Here is a 25,689-nt window from a genome sequence, read left to right as displayed (position 1 = left end):
TTCTTTTACTCCAAGGTAATCAAGAAATTTTCAGACTCTGAACTGGAATTATAGCTGCTACAAAAATGAAATGGCTGTTTTTGGTGAGCCAGCCCAAGTCAAGGCCGCACACACGGCTCTCAGCACTCACCAGTTTTAAAAGACACTGCATTGATTTGCACCACAACTACATTTTACAAGCTTTTGTACTACATTTGTACAAGTTCCTTTTTTATCAATTGTCCATCACTTTTTAAGGCAAAGATTGCATTTGAAATAGGATTGTTGCTCAGATTTTGCAGCTCTGGCTTTGATCTTGATGCTGTTGCTGCACATTTACCCAGCCTGGTGTTGGGAGAGGAAAGCTTTACCTAGAACATGACACTTTATTACAAGGGTTCTAAACTATGATCACTGTTCAGAAATAAGCACACGTTGGTTTTTATGAAATTGTCAAACGCAAGTATTTAGTCGATTATTTGGTGATGATTTATGTGTTAAACTGGAAAGTATTGGTTGGATTTAACAAATGGTTTTCTGAGCAGTTGTTTATTTATATATATATATATATACACACATTGTACTCAAACAATAAATATGCATATTTTAAAGTTTGATTTGTCCATTTTTTTATGTTCATGATTTGAACAGATGTATTTGATGTCATACCTGCCAAAATAATTTAACCTGACAAGTTTTAGATTTATTTTTTTAACAAGAATATTTTACATTTTACATAATTATTTAATTTGTTAGCTTACAGATTTTCCACAGCGTGAGCACCGAGTCCCATTTTTTTTTTACTAAAATGAAGGATTTCATTAAGCTCAGATTCACACTATCTGTGCCATGTCTAGCATGGCTCCAGCAGTTTTCATTAGGTTTGGTTTCTAATTGTTTTGTCTCCTAAATGATTGCTTTGTTGGTGCAACAGACAAAACAGCCCTGCAGGTGGCAGTGTTAACATAGTACGTTAAGTCTGAGGATGAATAAAGGCATGCAGCTTTATTTAATTGGTGGTGGCATCTTCCTGGTCCTTAGGAGCCACTGCCCCAGCACATTCGATGCAATAATTGAATGACATATTTACCAGGTCCTCGAGCTCTGTAGAAGTCTCGACAGTTTCAAAGCATGCATGGAAACAACATGCAAGATGGTGGCCCTGACGAATGAGAGGGGCCACACGAAATATAATACTTGCACTAAATTTACTCTACCTGAATTAATTCTGAGCATAATCTGGCATGCTTTATGCAAATGGAGTTGTTATTTAAAGCCCTTGCAAACATTACTGGCTGTACTAGTTAGTGTTAGCCATTTTAAGGTTCTATGTTCTTGACCGGCCACTGAAACTATGGTCACTAAGTACTCGCTCAGATCAAAGTGATATACTGCCAGTACTCGTCTTTTTGAGTTTTTTATTTTGTCTTAATTATAATAAGGCGGACCAACTGTTATCGTACTGAAATCGACTTTGAACATGGATTAAGTGTGTTGCATTTTGAAGTGGTGTTTAAAATATTTTTTCAATTGGGCGTCAAAGTTTCAGAGGATCACAGATTAAATCTCCATATGGTTCTGACTAGTCAAAAAGCACCTAATACATATTAAATTGTGATATTCTTATGTGATATATATTATATTAAATACAGTTAACATATCATCACAGATATATTTATGCAATGCCAAGTGTAAATTGTACGTGCAAAAGATTAACCAAACAGTTTTTGCCAAAAAATGTTTGGTTAATCATAAACATACGTCTGTCCCTCCAATTAACCCCACTTTTTGGTGGTCTGCTGGGGTTGGAGGAACTAGATTATGGGTCACAGCAAACTTCTGCCTCACTCTGTTTGCCCAAGTGGTATTAAGAGAATTATGTCTAAATGTGCATCTTCCTCGCATCAAACGACAACATGTAAGGATGGTTATTCTGTTAAAAGACAGACAAGTGGTCAAACATGTGATTTTAAAAGAAAACTTGTCTCAGGTCTGAAATGGAATTAAGGCTGGGCGACACGTCCTAAAATCAATATGACATATTGAGGATAATGCGCAGAAATAAAAGTTGTCCGTTGAGCCACGTTGTCACGTGACTCGCGGTAGTACAGCTTCTTAAAGGGACATGAACGTCACCAATATTCCCATTTTTATTATTATCGAATTTATTGACACGGAGAAAACGATACTGATTAGAATCAGAAATGTTGATGATAAAATATTTATTTACTGCGCAGCCCTAACTGGAACATAATTATATTACCTACATTTAGAACCGTTTCGTCACATTGAAAATGAAAACTGCTTAGAAGTTGTGACATGCTACCATGTTCACTTTCAGTAAATCTAAATCCTAAATTTAAACCTAATAATAAATCTGAGCATAGGCTACATTTTAAACCTAAATGTTAAATCTAAATTTTAAATCCAAACTGTAAATATAAATCTTAAATGTAAATGTAAATCCTAAAACTAAATGTTAAATCCAAATCTAAAAGTTTAACTCTAAATGTTACAGTTTTAAGCGATTTAAAATTCACAACAGCATAAACAATCGTCTGTCCCGCTAATAGAACAGCTCGCCGTGAGCGAGGGGTGAATGCAAGTTAAGTTATTTTTCTAATAATATTATATTGAGCTTATTACAAGTTAAAGTAATAAAACCAATTATCAGTATATTTTATCTACAATATTTATTTAAAGATATTTAAAAAAGAATACGCGAAAGTGTTTTTAAACTTCCAACACAAAACTTAGCACCCCCACAAATGATCCCTGGTGGTATGGCCCGTTCATTGGAGCTCCGGGGTTGTTGAAAGTCTTGCAATTTCCAAACAGTTAAAGGAGGTTGATTCGGAGTTTTCCTCTCTTACTGTTAATTTATGAACCGCTTTTAAAATTCCTACACTAATTCAAGTTACCTACAAGAGAAATGCGAGTTTCTTAGTTTTTACATCTGATAGTAAGTAAACGTGAGCTCCTTTTTTCCTTGTTTAAACTTAAGAGTTTTGCACTTGTTTCCATATTTATCCACGACTACCCTTCTACCTTTCTTTTGGAACGAGAACAGGTACATTACACTATATTTTTCTGCTCTTCCTGGTTTGTTTCTGTTTCCTATCTTTCGCAATTAAGCTACGCTATCTGAAACTGATAAAAGTTGCGAATTAAGTTGCGCCTGTCAGGATTCTGACGCAAACCTGCACCCCTAACCCCAGTAATGTGGCTCATCCTTTTAAAGTGGGGTGCGTGAACACGGTGTTCCCCCGTTTATGCTAATACCTCCTGTATCTTTTCTTGTGTGGTTTAAGGGGGCTGCAGCGGGGATTCCTGCTTGCCAAACGCAGACAGGTGATGTTGTTTTCCGCTCTAACCAGCAGTGGGGATTATACTGGTCTTGGAGAGGAATTACAGCATACAGATGGCTGCTCTCATGTGATATCAGGCTGTTTTAAAGATGTCAGCAAACATTGTTCAAAGGGATGCTCAGCTTGCTTTTTTATTTTATTTTTTTATTTTTTTGCAGCTGTGTGCAGAGGAGGCCACTAAAGTTTCAAGAAATGTGCTGTTTTTCCACTTATTTCAGTTCTATTCTGATGAAACATGAGTTTTCATGCTATCTGTTATTTTTTCTATTGCTCTAATTCATTAAATTAATTTGTCATAAAAATCAAGTTTTGCATCATAATATATTAAGAAACCTCATTAAGACATTATATATATATATATATATATATATATATATATATATATATATATATATCATTGAGGAGCAATAAATCACCTAAAACCTGACATCTGAAAGCCTTGTATGTCTTAACTTTTCATTTTCTTCTTATAAACACAGTTGGTGTTACTCTTTTGTGATTTGATATCTCACATGGTATTGCGTTAAGGAACAGGAGGAAATGTCTGCAACTGAAATGATGGAAGCCAGATCTAAAATGAGATAATTAATTACATTAAAATTGTGTCTCTGCGGTTGAGTTTTGCACAATTTATAACCTTTCTACTGTTTAGTAAAACAGTCCAGGAATACTGTGTGTTAGCTTCGATGTTCATGCTACTGGAATTTCAGGTTCTTTTGTCTGTTTGTCCTGACACCCAATCATCAGCAAGGCCGTGTTTGAACATGCCCAGAAAACATATTCGGTAGGATGTTCGAGTCAGCAAGAAGCCAGAAAAAGTCTTCCCTTAGTAGTTCACACAACTTGTTGTGCACCTTTTCTTGTGGTTTTATCTCATTTGGGAGATATTTTTTTGTTTTTTTCCAGAATTGAGGACAAAACACCATGATACTTTATTTATAAAACCAACAAATTAATTTACACTCAAATAAAACAGAATATTGCGAGAAAGAGCAGCATTGAGGTTGTTTTTATTTAAAAGCAGGCTGCTTCAGTTACAGTTCTTAATTCCCCTGTGGTGATTTATTTTGTCTAAAGTGGGATTTGGAGGGATTAGAGTTGGCACACGGCTGTAATTAACCTGATTAATTGATTCTTAGACACACCAGTTGGGGCTTTAGATCAGAATAATAAGGCAAGATTCAGCCGATCCTTAGGCGCTTATAGAACCATCTCTGCCTTGGCCTTCTCTGTTTGTGATTTAAACACAATCCACTTCAAGACAAGTATATTTTTATGTCTGATTGGTTTCAGGGAAGGCATTTTAGGAATAAAGAACATTGAATATAATATTTGCCATTTCACTCCCTCGAGATAAACCGCACTGAAGTGTTTGCTTGCTGTGTCCAGTTTTTGGAGGCATCTTTGAGTTAAGCTTACATTTCTAACGCTCTGTTGTGGTTAAGGACACTGCATACTTGTTGCATTGAGTCATTTTTCCAACTGATCTTACCCAGACGTCATCTTGGCATTTCAGATCCAATATGGATGAACTGGGCTTGATGTGAAGAACAGAAGAAAGCAGGAACACCTGTGAAGCAGTTCATTGTGGTTACAGCTCACGTCACAGACGTTTACGGGACATCATGTCTGCCAAACTGGAGAGGACCGTTTGTGTTCTCCTTCCAAACAAGAAACAGTTGGATATTCGTGTCGGGGTAAGTGCTTTTTGTTTGACTCAGCTACATGTGTGGTTTGAGTTCATATTGAAAGCTGATTTCTAAAGAAATATTTTCTTATTTCAGCCAAAGTCTACAGGGCAGGATGTCTTTAGTCGTGTAGCAGAACTTCTTGGAATCAAAGAGCTGTACTTCTTTGGCCTCACAGTGCTGAAAGGTAAGTTTACTCAGCGCTGATGCTTGAACCTGTAGGGATTCCTGACACTAGTGTAAGCAGAAGCAAGGAGAAACCACATTTTAAAGAGATGTTTCCATTTTCATGTGGGTTTTTTTTTATGTAAAAGAAAAGTATTAAAAGGGACATAATATGCAAAAACTCAATTTTTTCCATCGTTTCTTGCTGCCATGTGGGTCTGTACTGCCACTTTAACCTCTCCAAAACTTGAATAAAAAACATCCATCCATTGTCAGTGGAATTAATGTCCCTAAAACAAGCAGTTTCAAAAAAGTCCCCTATTGTGATGTCATAACTCTACTCCAAGCCCCTTCCTCACCACTTACCGGCCAATCAGTGGATGGGTGGGCATGGCCATCAACAGCTTGTTTTCTTAAAAGGACATCGCTCTGAAATGGCTCGTTCTAGAAGGTGCTGAAAATGTCAAGAATAAATTTGCTGAAAATGGTTTATTTGACGGATTTTGCTCAAAGAACTATATGAATATGTTTGGAATAGACCAGGTGTACCCTCGAGATCCTCTATCCAGCATGTTTTACTTGTGTCCCTGCTTTAACATGCCTGATTTGAATCGGTGATTAATGGGCTTCTGTAGAGTTTGGTGACCTGCTGAAGAGGTGATGCAGCCATTGAATCAAGTGTGTTGGAGCAGAGAAACAACCAAAAAATGCTGTTTAGGGGCTCTCCAGGACCAGGGTTGGCACAGCTGGTATAAACCATAGAACTGTTGTGACTTTAAAAAACATCACACGTGCCTTTTAACATTTCATCTGGGCAGCCTCAGTTTGGAGAAATGGTGTACATCCAAAAAAAGGTAATGAGCTAATGGCTTGGCCTAGAAATCTAGACAGACAGTAGACGAAGCAAAACGCTTCCGCTCTGCATCTTGGTCTAGCGCTCGGTTTGAACTTGGACTAATCATGTGCGACTTTGGCTCACATTTGAACTCGATCACTCGGGAACTGGAGATGATAATTTAACTACAACAGTTAGTGGTCCCTGAGGACCAGATTACCTCTGGGCTGATCCAAAACAACCAAGATATAAGTGGATTGTTGCCATCTTAAAACTGCAACAGTCTTTTAACATTCAGAAGATAAAGCTCTCTGCGCATCATTCACTCAGGTTGGCGCTCGACAGCTGGAGGACATCCAGAATGAGGAAAAGTGGAGCTGGAGCACTCAAATGATCATAAGTACCTTTAATAGCTGCAGACAAACAAAACTAACCTTTCAGCGCCTTATGTGTCAGAGACTAACCCCCAAATTCCACTACCTCCGCCCCCGCCTTCCGCAGCCGCTCGCTTCCAAACTAAATTTTTACTGCTACCCGCTCTACAACGGCTCCACTCCGGTGCGGAGACCTGAGGTGGGCAAACAAGCATGCGCGGGATTTTCGAGATCTTGCGATACAGTCCGAGCAATAAACGCAGAAGTTAGATCCAAACACCCGTTGTGTGGGAGAAGCATCGAAATGAACTGTTTAATCTGCCCATCATTTGTGTTGAGAGATCAGCAGTGTTTGGATCAACAAAGGGTGACTACTTTGATAGTAGAAACTGTATTTATGGCTTATTTTTGTGCATTTAAACTTCAGCCGCCATTGATAGTTGTTAAAAGTTGTTAAACCTGTGCATATGAAACAAAAAACGCCTTTTGTTTATCGATTTATTGTGAAATAACGGAAGTTGTGCTTGCTCCCTTTCCTGTTGGGCGGTTGTGATTCCTGTCCATTTACTGCGGAGGTGCTCCGGCATCCGGGCAAAAATAGGATCGATTCTATTTTTGCCGGATGCCGGAACAGAGGGCGGCACATGGCCGCAGTAGTGGAATAGCTCTGACTGACTACAACGGGACCGCTTTTGCTGCGGAGTTCGTGCCGGAGCGGAGCGGAGTGGAGGTAGTGGAATTTGGGGGTAAGACACATAAAAACGTTTGTTTGTTTGTTTGTCTGCAGCTATTAAAGGTATTTATACTCATCTGAGTGCTCCAGCTCCACTTTTCCTGAGTCTTTAAGTTATATTAGTATTTCTTCCATATGGTGTTATATAAACCTTTATACCACTGTCATGCATTACTTGTGTGTGTTTACACAGAAATCTTAAAGTCCTGCCAGATTTGACCCCATGGGAGTTCTATATTCTTGCTGCGGCAAGAGCCAAACATGTAAATAATCACAGTGTAAAGAGTTACTAAATAATATTTGCAAGACTTGTGAAAGTTTGTAAGAGGAAGCAATCAGACTAGCAGATGGATCATGAGTCTTGAAGGCTGTTTTTCCAGCCAGAGGCCATTTGAGCCGCTAGCTACTATGTGTAATATGTAAATTATTTATCGTTCTCATACAAGACCACAGTTTAAACAAGCCGATCCCTCCCTTTAACACTGAAACATGGTTCCTGCTTACACTGCAGAACGGCGGTTTTGCAGCAGTTGCACTTGTTTATGTTTTTTTTTTTTTTGCATCAACTTTTCAACCACAAGGCTATTTAACTAAAACAAAAATGATTATTGTGCCCTGACAGTTTGAATAATCGGCTGCTCTAATCCACTTTAGCCACAGAGCAAAGTCCGGAGCTTTCTGTTTTCCGTGTTTGACAAATGCGTCGCAATGCCTCAGTAATCTCGTGTGGCTCGCTGCTTGAACAAACAGCCTTTTGTTTTTGATGGTGTTGGTTCAGCGATCACTCGGGCCGGGATTCCTGCAATATTATTAACTTCATTAATGCTGGAATGCACCCGTGCATTCCTCTGCCTCGCTGCCTGCAGGTTACGCTCTGCAGGCTGATGAGGTTGATGATGGGAAGAGGAGGGTGGGAGTAGGGGTGAATGAAGGGTGGCTGGGGGGGGGGGGGGGGGGGGGGGGGCTGTCATGACACAGACTGCGTCACTCATCTGTTATTCAAAGGCGTCAGTGTGGGAGGGGACGCGAGGGAGGCTGAGTGAGTCAGAGTGGGGAGATGAGATGGATGGAGCGTGTTGGGAAACTCACGGCCGAGTTGAAGGAATCAAGGGGAGAAAACCGGGTGCCTAGGCCATGACTCAGAGCCACGCAGAGAGTGGTACCGCACCGTCGTGCTCCTGCACACGTGCCGCGCTTAAATCTGGATCTGAATTTAGTTGGACTTTGTGTCTGCTGTTGTCAACTGGTGCTAAATGAGTCAGGCCAAAGAAATGGTAGCATCAAAGCAAAGGGCGACAGACTGAAAAACGTTTTTATCCCACCGCAGTCGGAGCATCAACAAGCAATGCAACCACAGTAGATTATTTCTTATTCGTAAGTTTATCTTTTATGTCTTCTACCTCAAATGTTTTGTGTTTTTTATTGATTTCATAGCTTTTTGTCCCCGTGTGTTTTTTATATTCTATGTTTTTTTAAGCTGCGAGGAGTTCACCTCATTTTGTTAAAATGACAAGATAATCTGTTCTGTTCTAAATAAATTCAAGTTGGCTGATTTGTTTTCACCTAAACAACACTGCTACAAAGCCCAAGGCTCAGTGTGCCGTTAAAAACGGTTGCATTAATATTGAATGTCCTTGTCATAACTTCCTGTTGGCCTGGTTGGAAGAAAATTGAAGAATAAGGTCTTTCTTTTGACCCCTAATGAATGCCATTGTCTGGCCAATCATACGCTCCGTTTCTTTGTTGTTTCCTCCTCTAACTCTTCATTTTCCTCCCCAATTTTCTATTTCCATCCCAGACAACGAACACATATTTTTAGACCTGGAAGAGAAGCTGACCAAGTACTTTCCCAAGGACTGGAGGCAGGATTCAGGGAAGGTAAAGCAACGTTCACTCTACAAGAACACTTGATGTCACTGAGAAGCTTTTTGATTTGCTCCAGTTTACGGTGTGTTAGAAATGTCAGTAAACTGGAGGCTATTCTCGCCCCTCATGCTGCTTTTTCAATTTTAAACGTGCCAAAAGCGTCCATGAAGTTCGTCTCTTCCTGCAGGCATCTCTGAGGAGACCCTTTCCTCTGCTCCTCTTCCTCAAAGTGCAGTACTATGTTGAAAATGGAAGACTCTTTTGGTAGATATAACTTTTGCTTGTTTAGAAATGGCACATTTTTTTGTTTTTGTATACATTTTGATATGTTTTGAGGTTTTATTTTTGTGGAGAAAGGAAAACAAAATGTGTTTTGTGTGGAACCAGTGAGCGGAGGGCGCGACACTTGTACTACTCTGACTTGCGGGAGCGAGTTCTACGATCGGAATGTCGTCAGCAGGAGGAAGTGTATTTCCAGCTGGCAGGTTACGCTCTGCAGGCTGACCTCGGCGATCACTCCCTGCAGAGGGAGGGCTTGGAGGTCACCCCATATTTTCATCCCAAGGACTACTTCCCCCCCTGGGTAGGTGTTTTATTTATTTATTTATTTATTTGTGGAAGCAAATTTTTGTAAAACTTTGTATAAAACATCCGACCCCACACTTCAGTTCCGTTTTTATCACCTGCAGATCATAGCTAAACGTGGAGTGGATTATCTCCTCTGCCACGGACCCAAGGTGCACCAGGAGCTGTGTGGAATGTCTCCTCGTGATTCCATCCTCAGCTTCATCAGAGATTCGTGTCAGCTGGAGGATGTACCCGTCACATTTTACAGATTACAAAAGGTTAGAGGTCACTTTTAGATTTCATCTCTACGCTCTCTGGCCACTTCATTGGGTACACCTTGCTTGTACCCGGTTGGACTGCCTTTTGCCTTCAGAACCGCCTTACTCCTTTGTGGCATTGATTCAACAAGGTCCTGGAAACATTCCTCAGAGATTTTGGTCCATATCAACACGATAGCATGACACAGTGTCTGCGGATTTGTCGGCTGCATCCGTGATGCGGATCTCCTGTTCCACCGCATCCCAGAGGTGCTCTATTGGATTGAGATCTGGTGACTGTGGAGGCCATTTGTGCATTGTCATGTTCAAGAAACCAGTCTGAGATGATTCAAGCTTTATGACATGGTGCGCTATCCTGCTGGAAGTAGCCATCTGAAGATGGGTACGCTGCGGTCAAAAAGGTCATAAAGGGATGGACATGGTCAGCAACAATTCTCGGGTAGGCTGAAGTGTTGCAACGATGATCAATTAGTACTGAGGGGCCCAAAGTGTGCCAGGAAAATGTCCCCCATACCATTACACCGCCACCACCAGCCTGAACCATCGATACAAGGCAGGATGGATCCATGCTTTCATGTTGTTGCCAAATTCTAACCTACCATCTGAATGTCGCAGCAGAAATCAAGACTCATCAGACCAGGCAGCATTTTTCCAATCTTCTATTGTCCAATTTTGGTGAATTGTGTGTGGTCTTCTGCTGCTGTAGCCCATCTGCCTCAAGGTTCGACGTGTTGTCCGTTTCAAGATGCTCTTCTGCATACCTCGGTTGTAACAAGTGGTTATTTGAGTTACTGTTCCCTTTCTATCAGCTCGAACCAGTCTGGCCATTCTCCTCTGACCTCTGGCATCAACAAGGCATTTGCACCCACAGAGCTGCAGCTTAATGGATGTTTTCACTTCTTCAGACCATTCTCTGTAAATCCTAGAGATGATTGTGAGTGACGATCCCAGATGATCAGCAGTTTCTGAAGTACTCAGACCTGTCCATCTGGCATATACAACCATTGCACATTCAGTCACTTAAACCACCTTTATTCCTCATTCTGAACCTCGGTTTGAACTGCAGCGGATCGTCTTGACCATGTCAACATGCCTAAATGCATTGAGTTGCCACCATGCGATTGGCTGCTTAGTTATAATGAGCAGTTGGACAGGTGTACCAAATAAAGTGGCCAGTGAGTGTATATTTGCATTATTAGTTAAATAGATTTTTTTCCTAGGAAATAAAATCTTTCCTCCGGCTAAATAACAAAATAGCAGTTACGTAGCCCTCCAGCTATTTTATCTTCCGTGTCAGAGCAGCTCAACTGTTGGGTAATATTTTGAAAGTTGTACTTATTTATTTTTATTTTTTTAAATAAAGGAGCACGCTTTACACGAGCTGTTAGCATCAGCTCAGCATTACCCCACGAGCTATTAGGGAGGCTTAACTGTGAAAAAGTTATCTTATCTGAGCCCCTCGGATGCTTTTCTGACATTTCATCGTTTTTCGCTTTTTTTTGTGCTTCAGGACAAAAGGGAGGAGAAAGGAACAGCGTTGCTTGGTCTAACCCTGCGAGGAATGCAGGTTTATCAGGTGCGTGTATACGGGTGTGTTGTATTAATTTACAGCTCATAACGTCAGCAGATGTGTACACAGGACGTGGTTCTGCGTTTGACCAGAGATTCAGTCTTTGGCTGGCTGTGCGAGGAATGTGTGGGATTGCTACCAGCGTCCATCAGGAGATAGCTGCCTGCCGTGGCTGTCAGTTGTTTGATCTGTCCATCTGGGGCCGTCTGGGGGGAGGGATTAGCACACCAGGCCTGACTAATTTAAATGCCAACAGACCGTGAGATATCTGGTGAAGCCCTTGGCCTGTTTTAAGTCCAGATGGCTCCAAAAATCTACAATAACTTATGTATCCCTTATGTTGAGACGCAGCTAAGCAGATGAGATGTTCAACCTTCAGGGATATTTGAGTTAAAGGTGGTGTGCATGTGCGTGTTTACAGGAGGTGAACAACACGCGACAGCTGCTGTATGACTTCCCTTGGTCAAATGTTGGACGTCTAACTTTCCTGGTATCAACACTCTTCATCTGCTCATTTCCATTCCACATTAAGATTAGTCCTTGTAATTATTTAAAGGGCACTTACAACGTATGACCTATTGTTTCCTTCAGGGTAAGAAATTTGAGATCCAACCAGATGGCTTGCCATCGGCCAGGAAGTTGGTTTACTACACCGGCTCATCGTTCCGTTCCCGCCACCTCCTGCTCCACCTGAGCAGCAGCCATCAGCTCTACCTCAGCCTCCAGCCTGCTCTGAAACGCCTCCGTCAGCTGGAGGAGAGCAAAGGTGGGCATGCGAGGACGAAGATGACTGTTACATTTGTTTAAAGGTTTTGTGCACATTTTATGTCATGGAAGTTGCAGCCGTAGCCTTTTCCATTATAGGAGTGCTGAGAAGTTTCTGCGATGGGGGAAGGTGGCAGGGAAAATACTCTGGTTCTGTTCTCTCAGCTGTTTTGTTTCTGAACAAAATCAGCCTTTCAGGACTTTGCTAAGATGTCAGCTTACCGTAACCATTTCAGCAACGAGTGACATCACTAATCAATGCCAAAAGGAGTCTACAGACATTAATAACATAAAAAAACGTTCTGTTCTGCCAATATATGCTTTCACGTAAGCAATTCAGGGGACTAGGACTAGCTGTGTGATATAAGAAAGTGGCGTATTGCTGTTTTTTACGAAGCTCTGTAGGAGACCACAAAGTGCTGTGAATCACAACGTTTAGGGGGCGTTCCACCTCGCTTTCCAGCTTTTGGACTTTAGAAACCGTGATTTTAAAGCGGCGTCAAATGCTGGTTGTTTGGTGATGTGGCCCAGCAACTCTACTGGGTCATCTCCTAGTCCATACCTCAGTGCAGGCCCTCGCTTTGCTCCTGAAACCTCATGGAAAGTGGTGCTTTTGGGCCGGCCTGGTGAATGGAGACACACTCATGCCTCTGTAATTACCTGGAAATTCCGACGGTGGAAATGGGCCTGGCTTTTTTATTTTATTTTTTTTCATTTTGCCAAGTCAGACAGCAAATAATGCTAAAGTATAGTTAGACACGAAGCTATAAAGTTACAAAGTTTAGCAGTCAGCCAAGGTTTTCTAATGTCACATTTCTTTCTTTTAGAGAAGAAAAGCTATAGAGAGTCGTACATCAGTGACGACCTGGATTTGGACCCACCAGGAAGCGAGAGCAGTCCCGGTCTTTCCCGGCGCTCCACCGGCAGCTCCGGCATTGAAGCTGATGCCCGTCAGCACGGCGTCTACGCTGAGGTGACCTCCCTGGAGGGAGAAGCTCCACAGCAAGGAGAGAAGTGTTTGAGCTCAGCCACCAGCCGCAGCAGCTCCTGCACCTCTGGTTCTCACACGGGCCCTAAGGCTCGACCGTGGAGAGAGGAAGGTGAGAAGAATCGGCTGCTTTTGTTTGTAGAATAAAATTAGTCAACCGCTTCACACCCAACTCCGATATGAATAGATGGTTATTCTAACATAACGACCTTGCTCCAGAAACCAGCGTTAGAAGTCCAGACAGTCTTCATGGTGGCGATCCTAATGAGATGTTCCAGTTGGCCGATCTCCTGGAGGGAGTGTCTGTGGATTGTGCTGAACTTTCCTCAGAGACTTTAACATTAGGTATCAATAATGAATGATTTTGTTTAAAAAAAACAACAACAATAAAGTTAAAAGAATAACCTGCTTTTATTCTGAAACTCCACAGATAACAAAGAACATCCTGCAGGTGATGATGAAGACATCGGGCTGCTAACGAACAAGCAGATATCTGAACAGGTCAGCCACACGGCGGCTTATCTTGATTGCACTTCTTTGGTATTCTTTATTGCATATGTTACTGTTTACACATTATTATAATGGTAGGCGCAGAAATCCACGGACCAGGTTAGCGCGGACCGGCACAGCCACAGCCTAGATGATGTCCGTCGTTCCCCACCTCCTGCACTTCTCGGAATACCACCCGATTCCTCTCACAGCTGCAGCTTTGGGCTGCCAGATGTCACTCCTAACACGCAGAAGTCTGTAGACCTCCGTTACTACCCCCTTTTGCACTCCCAATCCAAGCCTTTCTTCTACGGTCGCAGGGCCGACAACTGCCTCTCTCTGGACATGTTAAATGATGATCAGTTCCTGGAATTCATTCTCTAATGCTGCTGCATAAGCCTTATACGTAACGCACAGCACATTTATTATCAAAGTTGCCAACTTTCAGTTTTTGGTGTGACACTGAAAATGCTGAGACTCATCAGGTTTTCTCCCCAAAATCTGGTGGCTTGGAAAACATCAACAGAAGCATATTTATTACAATTGTACATTTTGTACATACCTTTTATAAGTCTACTTTAAAACTTTTCAGAATAAAATGTATTATTTTTTTTTGTAAAGTCCACATTGTCAAAAAATCTGATGTGTTGCATGAAATTAGTTTTACGTCCATACAATGTCACGCTACTGGATATTTGGACATTTTAAATGTACGTAGAGTGGCACTGTGATGGATATTTATATATTATGTGGTTTTAATCATTTTTGTAAACAAACTTGCTGTGTTTTATTCAGAATTTCCAAAAGCCATGATGTGAATTAATGTTCATTTTTTAAATCATGTTTTAAATATACAGTTTTGTATCGTGTGATCGGTCATGCTTTTGTTATTTAGTCTTTGGAACCATGGCCTCTGATTTGGTAACGTGGGCCTTTCACTGCCGACAATGCATTCATCCAAATCCTTCCCTTAATTACACAGACGAAGGTCTTATTTGTGGAGCAGTTCTTTAATCAGTCAGGAGGGTTTCTGAGTTATGTAACACGTGAACTAAAGGCTTTTATGGGATGTTTTCCCCTCATATTTACAGCTTGTGTGTCTTTGATCTGTACCGATGTCAATGTGGTCAGAGAAAGTGTAAATACTGTTTTTTACGACAGTCTTTAACTCTTCTGTAAAATATATTTTATAAAAACTGTGAAAATAAATTTATAATGGTCCAAATAAAACTCATGTTCCGCACTGATAAACGCTCATTAGCATAATGGGTAAAAAAAAGGCTGCACAGTGCACACGTTACTATTTATATTTTATCAACTCTCGCGAGATTTTAGAATGACGTTTACGGAAGTTTTCATTCGTCCGTGAAAACGTGTTGCTGATGGCATTCTTTAGCTGAAAGCCGGTCGTTGGCTAAGTTAAAATAGTTTGTTTTCTGGACGGAAACAAAGTGATGAATTCTCTCTTAATCGCCGCCGTCCTGGGCAGCTCCCCCGACTACAACAGTTTGTTTGAATCGTTGTTGTGGCCGAAAGAGACTTGGCCGGAGACGGAACGGACAGATGCGCTGACAGCACTCGTTGAAGGGCTCGGGCCACTTCTGTCTCATTCCGATTCAACTTTGCTAACAGACGCAGCCAGACTTTGCGTGCAGTCCAAAATCGAATCAATCATTTGGTCGAATTGTTTTCCTTTCCTCTCCAGATTATCGACTGAAGAGGATGATGCTCGCTCCAGGGAGAGCACAGCTGCCGTCTGCAGACTGATCCGTGCCTGCGTCGCTTTGTGCAGCGAAAATGTACAAAAGCGAGTCATTTTATCCGTTTTGCATTCTTTCCAGTCGTCAGAGGAGGATGGAGATCGTGTCAGTGTGCGGGTTGCTACAGAGGTTTTAGCAGTTCTTATGCCTTTCCTTGCAGCCGATGAACATCTCACACTCGGCACCTTGAACTCTGCCTTGGCCATCATCAGATCTCTCCCTGACGCTCCACTGGTCTCCAGGATCACAGTCAGGATTATTTTAATGTTGCTGAACTGCTGCAGCAGTTCGAGCTCTGCATCCAGCAGCGTCCTGAAGCGCGTCCTGGATGAGCTGTGCAGCTGGGACAACACAGAGCGGACCCTGATGTGTCTCACTGTCCTGTCAGACCACTTCCTGAGCCATCACAGCCCCGCTGATCCTCGCCTGTCTCCTCGGTTCTGGAGGACGGTGCAGGATGGACTGATTGACAGAGACAGCGTGTCGCGAAAGAGAGCCTTATACCTGCTGAAAAGATGCGCAGCTCTGTCTGAGGAGGATGACTTCAACTGTCTACAGTCGTCATCAGAGAAAGGTGACATGCTTCAAGTTTAGGTGTGCAGATTTAAGTATTTTGTAACATTTTGTACTCTTCAGCAGATATGTTGTTCAAATGGGCTGCAGACAAGAGCAGGCTGCTGAGGGAGTTTTGGGAAGATTATGTTCTGGTGATGGAGACTCTAGAGGAAAACCAGGTAAAATGACGTGAGCAGGTAAAGGTAGGACACCTACCTAGTGCGGATTTTGGTCAGCAGAGCAGGGCTGCAGAGTGGTGTCAAATATAAAACTGGCTAAGTATGGGGTGTCAATAGTAGTCAAACAGTTATAACTTGACAGCAATATTTTGAGTTATTTAGCTTATCATAAGAGAAAAAAAGGGAGTTCGTTTTGCAAAGTCAAATTTTCACCGTATTTTCCCAACTAAATCCTTATTTAGCAAGCTAAAAGCTTAATTTAGAGTTGTACGTGTATTTTATATTCTAAATATTTAGGTCACACCTAGAAATTTAGTTTGTAAAAAATAAAAATTTTATTGAGAGGTAAATGTTTATTTTACAAACTGAATATTTAGGTCAGACCTAAACATTCAGTCTGTGAAATAAAAATTTTATTTGGAGCAAAAATATTTATTATGGGGCTATACCTAAATATTGAATTAGCACACTAAATGTTTAGTTCCAAATTAAATATTAAGCTGAGGTCTAAATATTTATTTTTGAAAATAAATTGTATTTTGGAGCTCAGTATTTAGTTTATGTAAAGAAAATATTGACTGGCTCAGTTATCTTGTAAAACTGGCTGGCTGGTCATATTGTAAGGAGAAACTGTCTTTACTCAGTTTTATTGTTAAGAAGACTCAAAGGTTGTTTTCATCGATAAACTGCCGATAATATCTGAGTGTCTGTGTTTCAGTTCAATGAGGAAACCAGTTTGACAATTAAAAGTTTTAATTCTTCAAATTAAACTAATGATTTTGAAATTGACAAACAGGAAATAACAATCAACATTGGCAACTTTGTGGGACAATCTTCAACAGTTGATATGCTGTTCTTGCTCAAATAGACCTTCTGTTGGTGAATGAAGATTGAGTGTGATATGATGTGATTATGGATGCGTGTGTGTATAAAGTGTCGTGAGAATTGAACATGAGGTGAGATGAATGCGTGTGTGCATCAGATTTTGCTTCAGGAAGAAACAGGTGTCTGAGTGAAAAGTGATGGTTTGAATAAACTTAGGTTTAGTTGGAAAAGATGCATCAAAACGCTATCTGTCGTGTTTTGCCTCACCGAAAATCGGACCCTCTGTTGGACCTGGGATGTCACCTTAGGATGTTTCATCCAGGGCACCTTGGCTGGCAAAGAAGACAAAGATGCGCCACGAACCGGTCCAGAGTTGCCCTCGGTACACGTTGATGGTAAAGCGTTTTGTCGATGCGCTTTCTTAAGTTAATTCACTCAGAAATCAAGACTCTGTAATGAGTCTGCGTTAGAAGTCGCGATTCAGCTATTCTGTCTGGCTGACAGGAACAGCGTGAAAGGGGGGAGAAACGAGCCAGCCGGCTCTGCCCCCCCCCCCCCCTTTGGTTTTCAGGTCCACTCTCTTTCGTTGTCCAACACGAACTGGAATCATAAGACTGAAACTTACCAAAAACCTTTCTCTTCTCAAAGCAAACGTGTGCGTCATCAAATGTGTCTGGAGTTTACTGTGGGAAGATGTGTGTGGGTGTGTGTGAATGTTTGTGTGTGAAGGTCAGCAACAAACATCCTCAACACTATCTAATTATGGATTCATTAAGCCATTATAATTACCCCAAAGCATAAGAACCATTCGTTTGATTAAACACATTTATAATGAGCAAAATGATAATGGTTACTTTAACATTAAAATCAAGAAACAGAAGTTTAAACTTTATGTTTTGACTTGGTCTGGGTACAACTCATGGAAACACATCTTCTGGTAGACTGCAGGTGGCTGATGTTATGGTTTCCTCCCAGACTCGCTGGCGTTCAGGTCTTAATCTGTGGGTGAAAGTTCTCAGCGACCCAGCTTTGACCCAGCTGAGTCCAGCACCACCATTGTGACAGAAAACCCATATTTCCTCACGTTACATTTACATACTAAATATTTGGCTTCTAATTAGTAAGTTTATTAAATATTTATTTTACAAACAAAATATTTAGCTCTGATCTAAATATTTACTTAGAAAAATACACATTTACCTCCAAATTACATATTTAGCTTGCTAACTAAACATTTAGTTGGAAACTTTAACATCTATAAACGCATCAATAGCATGATCATTTGAAAAATTAACTCCCATCCTTTTCTTGTATGATGAGCCAAATAACCCAAAATACTGCTTTTTGACTTTACAAATGGCACCCCACAATCAAGTTTCCAACTCAAGAATCAATGATCAATGGTAAAGCTCAGACTTAAAGTTTAAAAAGCTATTTAGTGTTACTTTAACTTCTTGCTGTCTGTTTATGAAATAGTTGATGTTGTTTATTTCATTCCTCTTTTCCCCCATTCTGTTAAATGGTAAAATGGCTCACCATATAGGAGGTGCGTTTTCAACCTGCTCTGACTTTTCTGTAATAAAATAGTTTTTGTTTTTCTCCTTTGCAGATTCATGTCGTCCGGCCAGTTTTAAACAGAATAGATGCTCTGATCCAAACAGCAGTGACTTACAGTCACGGTAAAACACCTCTGATTTACTGTGTTTAAACCTTTGCAACCAGTTTTTGACTAAAACCCCCAAACGTTTGGTTTACGGTCTGTGCTGCAGCTCCAGGCCTTTTCCACCCGTCCTGGCTGCTGTGTGTGTATCAGCGCATGTTCCACAGTGAGAATAAGTCCTTGCTGAGGGAGGGAGTGCGTCATCTGCTAAACCTGCAGGCCCTCCAGCAGCCGGAGTTTGCTCTGGCCTTTTCTCAGGTGCACAAACTGTTGGCTTAGATGTCATCAAGCAGAAATAACTAAACTACTTTCTTTATGTTATAAGCGACCTCTTCGTTTGCTTTGTAGTTTGTTGTTGGCCCCTTCATGGAGGCTCTTTCTGAAGCTTCTCTCTTCTGCAGGTGAGGATTTTAAATCATTTATTCGTCTTTCTACTGGGATGTTTCGCCAGTTATGTTTTAAGATTTGTCCATCTGCAGGTCAGCCGGGCAGAGTGTAGGAGACTGTCCTGAGCTGGCGGTTAAACTCCAGGTCTTCATGGTCACCTTCTTCAGCAGCCTGCCCTCAGAAGAGAGAGGTATGCCAGTAAAAGGTAGGATTTGAATCATTTTAATGATCATTTCTGATTTTTGAACTTTGTGCTGTAGGTCATGTGTTTCTTCAGCTGATTCAGCAGCTGGGCTCTAAGCACTGGTGCGCTGTGCCCCTACTCTTCGTCTGTCAGGCGTTGTCCAAGCTGCCCTCAGGTCCGCTCCTGAGGATCAGCGGGCTCACCGCCCTCAGGTAACTCGTTACGACGGTGTGGAAGCTCTTCACGCTGGAGGCTGATTTTCCGTGGTTTGCTTTCCAGAGAGGTGCTGCGCTGCACCATGATCACCCATCAGGTCCTGTTGAGAGGAGCCGCCCAATGCTTTTTGCTCAACAGCGCCCTCTCTCTCACAGTAGTGGTAAGACAAGAACAGTGCTTCAAAATGACCTTAAAAATCAGTTTTTTTAATTAAGATTTGTGAGAGTGAACTGTTAAAGGACATTTGTTTAGATATGGTCATGTGACCCAATAATACATTTATATTAGACCTCAGGCAATAACAAGGTAATTAAGGCAAGGCAGCTTTATTTATATCACATATTTTATACACAGAGGCAATTAAATGTGCTAGCAATAATAATAATCATCATAATGTTGATTATATAATATGATAATAGTAATGATATATTAATATTAATATGTATAATATTATTATTAACAACAACAACACTAATAATTGTGATAATAATATTAATAGTAATGATGATGGTGGTTATTATCATTATAATTGTTAATAGGGCTGCAACAACGAATCGATAAATTCGATGAAAATCGATTACTAAAAGCGTTGGCAACGAATTGCGTCATCGATTCGTTGTGTCGCACAACTCTTCCAAAAGCGCCCCCCCCCCCTTCCCGCCCGCCGTTGCGCGCAGACCAGAGCAAGTCAGATCAGCGCGAGGGAGAGCCGGCAGATCAGCGCGAGGGAGAGCCGCAGATCAGCGTGAGGGAGATCCAGTACCGGCAGATCAGCGCGAGGGAGAGCCGGCAGACTTGCGCTGCTGCGAACCGGTTCCGCATTGTTGCACAGCGATCCAGGCAGCTGCTTCCAGCGCACGGTCCATTCTCAAAGTGGCGCAACCAAAAAACTATAATTAGCACACGATCGTTCATGTCCGCACATGTTCTCTATTTTCTGTCTTATTTGTGCCTGAAGCTCGCTACTGCGGAGCTCATCACCCGTGCTGTGGTGATGTCACCTCACGCAGCATCGAAAACGTGCTCTGCGCTTTTCGGTCAGGTGATCCCTTTGATCTGCTCAAAAGTAACTGATGAGGTGAAAAGGTAAGAATCCAGGCAACAGATTTTCTGGAGAATTAAGAGGAGATGCAGGAAGATGAGAGACAGACAGGACAGGAAAATAGTTAAATAAAAACAAGAAAACAAAACAAAGTGTTGAAAAGTAAAATGTAGGTAGATTTATCTCCACGACACGTTTTTACCTGTAAAAAACAATAAGTTATACACATGTCATATTTATACATCTGATACAATTCAGATCACCTTCAAAACTCAGTCACACACCCAGGGCCGTTTCAAGACATTTTGGGGGCCAAGGCAAAATGCCCCCCCCCCCCCCCCCCCAATAACTGGGCTCCCCAGAAGCCTCTGTGTAATTCATGCCCTCTCCAGTAGTGTTAGTTATATGGTGTTTATAAAAGCCCCTCAGACATTACTGACATGTTCTAATATTATCAGGTGAAAAACTAAATTATCAGACATGCTGTCTCATCTGCTTCTTTTCTAAACTTGCAAAAAGTAACAAAACCATTTGAAAGCCACTATTTGTGGATTCTCTGAAAGTTTCCATGGAGTGTGTGACAACTTATTTTTTCATTGATCCTATCGTCTAATCTCACAGCTGAAACAAGCATCCTTAATAATCTGTGCACAGGAAGCTTACCGATGCTGCAGTAAAACAAAAGGTATAATAATTTATTATTAATAAAACCTTGTTGCAGCACTAAAGCAGAAAAATTAGATTTTGCATTAAATATGCAAAATATTTACATATGAATAGTTTTAGAGCCCTTTAATTGGCAGAATCTGATATTAATTTAGTTCTTACAAAAAATGGGTCCCAACATGGTTTGTGTGGCGTTGCCATAGTGTGACGTCATAGGCACAGATCCCCTGTCCTCTTGTTTGGAAATGGAAATATGGTCACCCTATATTAAACAAACTGTCCACCCGGGCTTTTGCGCTGCACTGAGACGCTTCGCTGCCTACGACTGAATGTCAGTTGAGAGTCAGTCTCATGCAGACTGACCAATGAAGAGAGGGCCTCAAGTTAAGACCCTCTCCTCATTGGTCAGTCCACACGAGGTGGGTCAAAGGTTACTCTGGGCGGGTTACGTGTTGTCAGGCATTCAAGTATTGAGTATATTTACTGCATATTACAGTAAAATATTCTGTATGTGACCACATTATGGTGATCCTTGGGTCGTGATGATGGAGCCCTTGAATATTGTTGCCCAGGGTACAACAAAGTGTTAATCTGGCCCTGGTTCCGCCGTCACATTCCCGCAGAAACTGGTTGATCACACCGGGGCCAGACTACTAGCATGTGGTTTTACAACCACAATGTCCTCAGAAGCAAAAACGCTTTTAAAAGGGAGGGAGGAGTCCTAACTGTTGCTGCAGGCGTGTTGTGTGAGAGTGCAGTTATATACTGGTTAATATATTTTTGGGTTCAGTTGCTTTCATGTGGCCTAATGTGAGTCTATTTGGGATCATTGGAATGATCAGCAGCATTTCTTGATGTGACTTTATGGCAGTTGCCCAGGGCATCATCGCAAGGAGGATGGCATTCATTTACTTTTGTTTTATTTGGTATTTTTTCAGTCAGTTTTGGAAATAGTGATCAATTTTGATTAATTCACAGCCTATGTTTAATTACATTTAAAATAAATATTAACAGATGAGATCAAACAAAACAGATGAGAATTGCCCTTAAGCTGTTTAACTTGGACCAAGCATTTTAGGTCACAGATAGATGTAGCTTAGGGTCTCTGTCTATACACTTTATAAGACAATTTAGGTGATGGCATGTTGTTTTTCTGCTATTGAACTGTTTTCTAATAATGTTGTGTTAAATAAAGTGAAGGAAGGAGAGAAATAACGTTTCCCTAGCAGTTTTTAAAAATTTCCCCATGTAATCCGATTAATCGATTAATCGTGTCGAGACCCCGTCCGATTAATCGATTATCCAAATAATCGTTTGTTGCAGCCCTAATTGTTAACATAACAAATTTCATGTTTTAGCAGAAGTTTAATTTTAATTAAAATTGTTTAACTGCATTAACAGATTTCTTTTGCTTTTTTCTTCTTCTAAGTTAATTGAGTTGCCAACAGGGTTTTTTTCATCAGCAATAATATTTCGTTCATCTGTTTTGTTCCAGAGTGACGTCAGCCTAGACGACGCGTTCAGCATCCTGGCGGAGTTCCGTGCCGATGAATCTTTGTGCAGAGGGACGGGGCTCTGGAGTCAGGTTTACCGATGACACGTTTGTAGAAACTGAAAAGTCACGATTCAGAATTTGAACGAGTCACTGTGGTTTTTTAATATTTTGTGACAGGTGTGCGCCTGGTTTTCGGAGCACGAGGGATGTTTCAAGTCCAGGAGAACGGAGGACGACTCCTCTGCAAAAACAGAAACCGTCAGAGCTTATGTTTACGAGGAGATATCCGCTTATTTCCGGGTTCCAGCCAGCACAGGTAAATCTGCTGTGAGGTTGTTGTAAGTAAAGCAAATATTTGTGTCTGGAAATAGGAAAATTCTGAACGGATGCTCAAAAGATTAGTTTTTGCCTCCATGCAGGCCAGGCAGAGAGCTTACCGGACCCTAGAGAGGCCGATAGGCTGGCCAGGGCCATTCTGCTCTGTGTGGACATGGAGAGGAGCAGACTGGGAGCAGAGATCAGCACCACTCTTGAGTCTCTGCTGTCTCCGCTGATGGACACCCTGAGCAGAATCAGCACCAACATCTACCTGCCGGTGCGTAAGGGCGACAAGAGCCTGCAGCTTCTGCTCAGACTACTGCAGCTTTCAGCAACGCCACGCCGTCAGCCAGCAGGAGACCAGGAGGGTTCGTAATCCCACAACAACTCAGTGAATTCATCCGTTCAGTGCAGGTTTTATTTTTAAGTTTTCTGCTCGGATTCCAGAAGGAAAACCAGGTCACATATTTGTTTGTTTTGTAACTTTCCAAGTCATATCACAGATTTCCTCTGAATTAAACTTGCCTTCCAGCCTTTCAGAATGAAAAATGGAGTTTTTCACTCATTCTCTGATCCCTGCTTCACAGCTGATGATGTGACGGTCGCCATGGAGAAGCTGTTTTTGAAGCTGGTTGATCCGGTCCAAGAGTTTATCCTGAGACGTCTGTGTGGCGAACTCCAGGAGGTAAACATCATCATCCTTTAACAAAGACAATCCTCTTCTTAGACCCTGAGGTCTGTGTATGATTTTGTTTTTGTTCCAGCTGTTCGACGTGGAGCGAGCACAGCTGTATCTGCGTGTCCTGAAGCAGCTTGTTGACATGGGCGTTAAAATCTTACCGTCTGTTTTCCCCAAACTCGTCAGTTACAGCCTGGCAGTCTTGCAAGAACCAACCCAGGTAGGCGATTTTAAAGTTTTTGTCTCGTTTGCTGATTGGCTGCTCTGCTTTATAAGACTGATCGATATTTTTTGGGCTTTTTAGGTCCCCTCTGTGACAAACCAGGTGTCCAGGGCGGTTAGTATGGCCTCCCTGTCTGCCGTCTGTTGCCTTCTGGAGCGCGGCGGGTCGTGCGTGTCATCAGACGCTATTTCTGCTCTGAAATCACTGAATCATTACTTCTGCGCTACGATTGCTTCCTCTGAATGTCCGTTATCTCTGGCAAACATAAATAAATCCCTGATGAAACCGCAGCTGACAAACGGCTCAAGGTTAGTAGAAATCTTCACTATAAAAAAATTTTATAACATTTTGGAAAAATTGGAAATGACATGTTTTTTTTTTTTTTTTTTACTAGTGATCTTGAAGTGCAGGGTCTTCTGCAGCAGGACTGGGGATGCATCGCTGCTCAGTTTTTGCGCGACCAGTGGATTTGTCTGAACTTCCTGATTAAGGCTGAAGGGATTCCTGAGCCTGTGGAGATTTCACCCGAGACCCTCAGAGCTGCTCTGAGCTGCGGTGTCGAGGCTCTTTCTCTGCTTCCCAGTGACCTGGTGCTACCCGTCTTCGACTCCATGAAGACCGTCCTGCCACAGGTGCGTCTCCATGAAGCCAACGAGATGCCTAGAAGTTGGTGTTTGCTCTAACATTCAGTGGCGGCTCGTCCATAGGGGGCACTGCTCTCCCTGATGTGAAGGGAGAAAAAAATGTATTGAATTAAAAAATTAAAACTACTGTGTAGTATGTACTAGTATGAATATAGGGTGTAGTTTTAATTTTTAACATCTATGATATATTTTATATAAATGTCTCAACTTTGTTAATTGTGAGAACCTACATACCGGCTCTATCTGATTAAATAGCTGATTTCCTCCACCAGACTCACCAGAATCACCCCAGGGGCACTGAGAAAAGCGCCCCTGAACTGCGGTTGAACAGTCAATCACATTTGGTTGCTAGGAAGAACTGGAGAATTTTTGCATTGCTGAATTTACTGTTTCAAGGTGCCTGCAGATGGTGCCTCTGCTACAGGAAAAGCTCTCTCTCTCTCTCTCTCTCTCTGTGTCTCTCTCTCTCTGTCTCTCTCTCTCTCTCTCTCTCTCTCTCTCTCTCTCTCTCTCTCTCTCTCTCTCTGTCTCTCTCTGTCTCTCTCTCTCTCTCTCTCTATCTCTATCTCTGTCTCATTCTCTCTCTCTCTCTGTCTCTCTCTCATTCTCTCTGTCTCTCTCTTTCTCTATCTGTCTCTATCTCTCTCTGTCTCTCTCTCTCTCTGTCTCTATCTCTGTCTCTCTCTCTCTCATCTCTCTCTCTCTCTCTCTCTCTCTCTCTCTCTCTCTCTCTCTCTCTCTATCTATCTATCTCTCTCTCTCTATCTCTGTCTCTCTCTCTCTCATTCTGTCTCTGTCTCTGTCTCTGTCTCATTCTCTCTGTCTCTCTCTTTCTCTATCTCTGTCTCTATCTGTCTCTGTCTCTCTCTCTATCTCTCTCTCTCTCTCTCTCTCTCATTCTCTCTCTCTCTCTCTGTCTCTGTCTCTCTCTCATTCTCTCTGTCTCTCTCTTTCTCTATCTCTGTCTCTATCTGTCTCTGTCTCTCTCTCTATCTCTGTCTCTCTCTCTATCTCTGTCTCTATCTCTCTCTGTCTCTATCTCTCTCTGTCTCTGTCTCTGTCTCTATCTCTCATTCTCTCTCTCTCTCTGTCTCTGTCTCTCTCTCATTCTCTCTCTCTCTCTCTCTCTCTCATTCTCTCTCTCTCTATCTCTGTCTCTCTCATTCTCTCTCTCTGTCTCTGTCTCTGTCT

The 25,689-nt window shown here is 41.8% G+C and overlaps 2 protein-coding genes across 4 annotated transcripts in view; both read left to right on the top strand.

The window, feature by feature from the left end:
• The first annotated feature begins 2,804 nt into the window (after positions 1-2,804).
• Positions 2,805-14,916, top strand: zgc:172136 (FERM domain-containing protein 6). Of its 2 annotated transcripts, none has more exons than XM_015975112.3 (14): positions 2,805-2,941; positions 4,864-5,044; positions 5,132-5,222; positions 8,941-9,020; positions 9,196-9,272; positions 9,396-9,591; positions 9,698-9,853; positions 11,364-11,429; positions 11,845-11,913; positions 12,015-12,189; positions 13,016-13,288; positions 13,396-13,521; positions 13,607-13,677; positions 13,765-14,916. In XM_015975112.3, exons 2-14 carry the CDS (start codon positions 4,973-4,975, stop codon positions 14,047-14,049), a joined length of 1,737 nt encoding a protein of 578 aa, XP_015830598.1. In that variant the 5' UTR covers positions 2,805-2,941; positions 4,864-4,972; the 3' UTR covers positions 14,050-14,916. The 2 variants fall into 2 exon arrangements, with proteins under 2 accessions (XP_015830598.1, XP_015830597.1); XM_015975111.3 differs by having other exon boundaries at positions 2,909-3,049.
• tarbp1 (TAR (HIV-1) RNA binding protein 1) overlaps positions 14,895-25,689 on the top strand; it is a 34,657-nt gene continuing 23,862 nt past the window's right edge. The window contains exons 1-15 of one of the 2 annotated variants that reach the window (XM_054734037.2): positions 14,895-15,999; positions 16,065-16,159; positions 18,594-18,663; positions 18,754-18,902; positions 18,993-19,045; positions 19,124-19,221; positions 19,292-19,427; positions 19,495-19,591; positions 22,635-22,724; positions 22,812-22,950; positions 23,054-23,320; positions 23,540-23,637; positions 23,717-23,851; positions 23,936-24,162; positions 24,249-24,486. In XM_054734037.2, coding sequence (XP_054590012.2) covers positions 15,120-15,999; positions 16,065-16,159; positions 18,594-18,663; positions 18,754-18,902; positions 18,993-19,045; positions 19,124-19,221; positions 19,292-19,427; positions 19,495-19,591; positions 22,635-22,724; positions 22,812-22,950; positions 23,054-23,320; positions 23,540-23,637; positions 23,717-23,851; positions 23,936-24,162; positions 24,249-24,486 — 2,772 coding nt within the window. In that variant the 5' untranslated portion in view covers positions 14,895-15,119. Of the gene's footprint in view, positions 16,000-16,061; positions 16,160-18,593; positions 18,664-18,753; positions 18,903-18,992; positions 19,046-19,123; positions 19,222-19,291; positions 19,428-19,494; positions 19,592-22,634; positions 22,725-22,811; positions 22,951-23,053; positions 23,321-23,539; positions 23,638-23,716; positions 23,852-23,935; positions 24,163-24,248; positions 24,487-25,689 lie in introns of both variants that reach the window. The other variant, XM_054734036.2, reaches the window with a different exon arrangement.

The sequence above is a fragment of the Nothobranchius furzeri genome, chromosome 12 (genome assembly GCF_043380555.1).
Source record: "Nothobranchius furzeri strain GRZ-AD chromosome 12, NfurGRZ-RIMD1, whole genome shotgun sequence".
Lineage (NCBI taxonomy): Eukaryota > Metazoa > Chordata > Actinopteri > Cyprinodontiformes > Nothobranchiidae > Nothobranchius > Nothobranchius furzeri.
This window is presented reverse-complemented; position numbering and strand designations above follow the sequence as displayed.